The sequence below is a fragment of the Sinocyclocheilus rhinocerous genome, unplaced genomic scaffold, assembly GCF_001515625.1.
Source record: "Sinocyclocheilus rhinocerous isolate Xijiao unplaced genomic scaffold, SAMN03320098_v1.1 scaffold869, whole genome shotgun sequence".
NCBI lineage: Eukaryota > Metazoa > Chordata > Actinopteri > Cypriniformes > Cyprinidae > Sinocyclocheilus > Sinocyclocheilus rhinocerous.
Window position 1 is genome coordinate 457,106 of NW_015653483.1, and position 5,478 is coordinate 462,583.

At 35.5% G+C, this 5,478-nt stretch overlaps 1 protein-coding gene across 2 annotated transcripts in view; it reads left to right on the forward strand.

Annotated features, from left to right (window-relative positions):
* Positions 1-5,478, forward strand: part of LOC107716313 (sodium/potassium/calcium exchanger 3-like) — a 78,178-nt gene that overhangs the window by 18,902 nt on the left and 53,798 nt on the right. For both annotated transcript variants that reach the window (XM_016522685.1, XM_016522686.1), the window contains exon 2: positions 540-680. In XM_016522685.1, the coding sequence (XP_016378171.1) occupies positions 540-680 (141 nt within the window). The remainder of the gene's footprint in view (positions 1-539; positions 681-5,478) is intronic.

Below are 5,478 nucleotides of genomic sequence, written 5' to 3' on the forward strand. Positions count from 1 at the left end.
TATATATATATATATCGAAAAATAAATAAAATAAGCAGCACAACAATGGCTGCTGAAATTTTGCCATCACTAGAATAAATTACATTTTAAAATATATTATATAATATTATAATTATAATAATATATTATATTAAAATAGAAAACAGTTATTTTAAATTGTACTAATATTTCACAATACTGTATTACTATTTTTTTTATCTAATAAATGCATGAGAATAAGAGTCGTCTTTCAAAAAATTTAAATAAATAAATCTTACCAATCCCAAACGGTAGTGTTAATTATATTGGCAGATTAGAGGCAAAAAAGTGCCAACTTAATAGAAAGTAAATATTTTTTAGATAATACTTTACACATAGACTGTCATATAATTATTTTAATTTGTGTATTTATTTATGTTTTGAAAGTGGGTCCCTTGTAAGGGGATTGTAATATTTGTGTCAAATATGAGAATTCGTCATATCTTTTGCAACCAAATTAAGTCTGCTGTAGGTAAATCTTGCCATGATTAATGGAAATGATTTTTCCATGTGTTTTACAGGTTATGGCATCTCCAGTCTTTCAGCAGAAGATAGTGAGAGGTGGGAGAGTCGCAGGCTGCTGCAGGACTTTGACATTGACAGCAACTATACTGATGAGGTGCAGGATGAGCCCAATGCTGAAAAGAACTGCACACCGCCTGGTAAGAGGTTTAGCACCACACACAAATAAAACCTCACACAACCTACCAGCTCTTTTGGTTCAATAGCACAGATGAAACAGGAAAATTATTGTTGTTTGTAAGGAACTTAGCATGACAGATGACTAATGTCTCAATGGAAACAACAACTCAATATGATTAAGCAAGAAGTCATGCTAAGTTTCACTTCTGAAAATCTGTTTTTGAGGGCAGAATTTCCATATTGGGATGTGTATCGGATTGTGAACTAGGTTCTATGAACTTTAAGATCAAGTTATGTTTTCTAAAATGAAATAGTTTCATATCTTTTATTTGTTCTCCTCTGGTTTGTGAGTCCACAGAGGTGTTAGTCCTGTATCAGGACTCTCCTGTCATCAGTAAGTCAGACACTAACTCTTTTGTTGCATATGAGGGAATCTCGCTGGCACAGACTTTGCTATTGTTTCTCTTGGGGCTCGTTGGCTAGAGAACATAATGTGTATTTCAAACCATAGAGACCCATGAGCAGTGACCAGTTCAAAGGTTAACAGTGGATTTCTGGCCAAGGTGAAGACCAGACACATCACCTAATGAAGACATTAAGGCTTTTAAAAATATTGGTGCTCTAAGAAAAGTCAGCAGAACACAACTCTATCAGCTGCTATGACCAAGTTTGATTTTAAATTTGGTTAATGTCTGTACAAGATCTCATGGTAAACACATTCACACCCACTTTTAATTTCTGACAGAATTAGTATAAACAATTTGACATTTCCAATCTGTTCCTCATTATTTTTCCTCATTGTTATTCATTGTTTATTTGCACAGTTGGTGTAGATCCTCTGTGTAATTCGATGCACTAGGCTACATCGTTCTCCACACACTTGGATATTGTGAAGAGGCCAATTAGAACAGGTCTGAGGGAGAGGCGAGGGTGAACAAAGATACTGTGCGGGTCTATTGATTGACCATCTCCCTCTTCTTTCAAAGCTCTCCTCTTTCCCCCTCTTGCAATGTGTTTTCAGTAGATGGGATCTACTACAGCACTCTGTTAGTATCTGATTCCACTTCACTGCTCAGTTTGTTTGTTGCTCAGGAACTTCATACATGGAACTTTCATATAGTGGCACCAAAAAGTATTTGGACAATGTTGAAAAAAATAATGCAGTATGTTAATACAGTAATGTTATGAACAGGGCCGTCCTTAGGGGGGTGCTCCATACCTCGCACCGGGCCCCACGTCAGCTAAGGACGGCCCTGGTTTTGAAATATTGTTTCAATTTAAATTTGTAATAACTATTTTCTATTTTAATATATCTATAAATATAATTTATTCCTGTGTTGGCAAAGCAAAATTTTTCAGCAGTCATTACTCAATTCTTCAAAGTCGCATGCTCCTTCAGAAATCATTCTAATATGCTGATTTGGTGCTCAAGAAACATTTCTTAGTATTATCAATGTTGAAAACAGTAGTGCTGCTTGATATTTTTTGTGTAATACTTTTTTTCAGGATTTGTTGATGAATAGTAAGTTTAAAAGAACAATTTATTTGAAATAGGCATCTTTTTTATCAATTTAATGATAAATGTAATACTTTCTTAAAGTCTTTGTTGAATAAAAGTATTAATTTCTTTAAAAAATATATTGCTGACCTCAAACTTTTGAACATTAGTGTATATTCAAAATTGAGTTGTTAATTGTGGAAATTACTTTATTGTTATTTGTTTGGAGAAGCTACTTAGTTTGATATTTGGTTTCCAATGCAGTGAAATAATGCATATATTTTTAAATGAGGCTTGAGCGTCCAAATACTTTGGGGCGACTGTATGTCATAAATACTGTTATTTTATATGTGTTGGCATGACTTTTATGTTTTATATGTGGTTAAAGTAAAAAAGGGGAGTGTTTTAGGCTTGAGGGGAACACTTAATCTGCAGTGAATACAGAGGAATGTCAAGTCTTATGGATGGTGAGATAAACCAAAACTTATGATTTGACATCTCTCCAGAAATAAAACAGAGCAGGAGGTCATTTTCCATGGTGAGACATTGTATTTGCAGTGAGCTCAGTGTGTAACGTCCCGGCTCTGCTGTTAGGAGGTGTAAAGGGAGCAGCTTTGCTTCCGTAACACAGCGTGGCCTGCCTGCTTTTGTTTGTGTTTTTTTTTTTTTGTGGGCGGATTTACAGACTGTAAGAGTCATTCCTGAATTTACGATAATTGACAAAGTGATAACCAAAACCAAGGTTCCCCTTCAGGAACTCGAGCTGTGTCGAAACGCTATTTCAACGCAGCGCCTCGTTCCCTTCGGGGAACCATGGTTACAACAGACGTTTTAGTCTCATGTTTTAATTATTATATTATAATCATGTTTTCAATTATTAAGAGCACAAGTGTTATCAACATTAATCATACTAATAAATGTTTATTGTGCCAAATCAGCATATTAGAATGATTTCTGAAAGATCATGTGACACTGGAAACTGTAAAACTACAAATTCAGCTTTGCCGTAACAAGAAATATTGTGTAATATACTTTTAATCTGAAAGCACTGTATTTTATTAAATTGTATTTTCTTAGTTTTTACTGTATTTTTCTTCAAATAAATAGTAATATTTTAATAAATGTTTTAATTATCATAATATTTAATAATGATTTAATAAATTGTAATAATTTTATTCCTGACAATGTATGCTGTCTCTTTCTCTCCTTTTATTGGGCTTTGCAGGCATAAACTCCCTCTCTCAGCATTCTTTTATACTTAGTGTATGTGTAGTAATTTAATTTTTCATGTGTTCTCCCGTGAATCTTTAGGAGTTCTGCCTGTGCACAGATCCTCCTCGGCACTTCCTGAATATTCACAAATGCATCAAAATAATCAGGCAACCCGTGGTTAGCTTGATTACTGGAGCTAATGAGCTATTAATTATCTCTTCATCCAGCAATTCCTATTGTCTGTCACACGGCATTTAATGTTGCTCAAGCAATAACATTGACTGACTGGAAGCCATGATAATGGATTATAACCTTTGAACCAATATCAAAAATTAACTTTACCCAAAATGTTTACCCACTGGTGTTAATTTTCAGGGACTTTTTTGACAATTTCATTGATTCAGATTAAATACTTCAATACAGTCATTCAATAAAAATAAATTGTTGATCTAAACAATTACGGCTAACCTATAAAATCAAATCACTATTAATGACAGTGATTGCATTTGCCATGTCCTGCTGTGACAGAGCTGCTCTGCCATCATCATCATTCATCTTATTATATTGCGTTCACTTCCTCTAACTGAAGTGTACTCCTGTTTTTGTATTTCTGTGTACGCAGTTGGACATTTGGCTAGCAGATGAGTCATGTGACCTGACCTTTGAGAGCTGTGCGCACATTAGACTTACGGCAGAGAGAGTGTGTAGGACTGCTCAGCTGAAATGTGACTACACATGGAGGCTCATGATTAAAATGCCTGCTCTTATCTTTTTTTTCACCTGTCTATTTTCTCTTTGTGGTTGCCATGCTGATGTCAGGAGGACCACAGTATGGTTTTTATCTTTTTAGTGCTCAGCCAAACATTTTCTTTCTACATTTCTGTTGTTCAGTCACATGAAAGTTCTATGAATCATCTCAAATACTTAGTGTTGTTATAGCCATAGTTCACCCAAGGGTTATTAACTAAAATTTAAACTTTTCATTGTTTGAAATTAAATAAAAATGAACAGAAATAAAACAAAATAAAATATTAAAATAAACTTATTTTATTTCAGCTAGTTGCCAAGGCATCATTTCTCATTTTAGTTTAGTTTCAATTAAAGTACTAAAATAACTAAACTATACATATTATAAATAATAACTAAAACTGATGAAAAACATTGATTTACCCAAAAATGAAAATTCTGTCATCATTTACTCACCCTTATGTCATTCATCCAAACCTATATGACTTAATTTATCTTTATTTCCGTCAGGACCACTCTGTTTGATTGTAGAGGTCCTGAACATTATTTTGGTGGCAGGCTTTGCTCTGAAGGGTTCAGATTCTGAGCTGTCCACAAGCAAACCTCAGTGAGGTTTGAAACCCCAATTCTAAGATCAATCAGGGAGCGCAGCTACTGATTCTCTGTCCAATCTTAACTTTTGAGGATGCTCTCTTGTCTCAGCACAGCGAAGAAAGCATATTTCAATTATAATCGGGAATGCTGTTCTCGGGTAATGTTGCCCCCCCCCCAATAAAATGGAGTATAACGGTTAGCTTACTTGAAGATAGGCGATCATTGTCTCCTTAACTGCAGGCAATTGCCAATAATCAAAAGCCTGAGCAACAAGTATGTTTCCAATAATACACAAAAAGCTTTGATCAACAGCATGTTTCCTAAACACAGCTTAGACAAACAACGAGAACGTTCCAATGATAAACACAATTTGCTAAACAGTATATGCTCCGACAAGCACGTTGCCAATAACCTGTTAACTTTTAAGTATGAGCATAAAAGGAAAACGTCTCAGGTTACTTATGTAACCATGGTTCCCTGAGTAGGGAACGAGACACTGCGTCCTCTAGGGGTCGCTATGAAGGGGGGACGCCTCGTCGTGACCCGTGTCTGAAGCATACATTGAAAAAACACCAACAACACATTGGCCGGCGACAGCCCATGACGTCACTACCGGTGCGACTATAGTATAAATAAGCGCCGGGAGCTACACATCATTCACTTCTTCGTCTGAAGCTTGCGTCCGCAGCATGGCAAGAAACCTAGAGGACGCAGTGTCTCGTTCCCTACTCAGGGAACCATGGTTACATAAGTAACCTGAGACGATT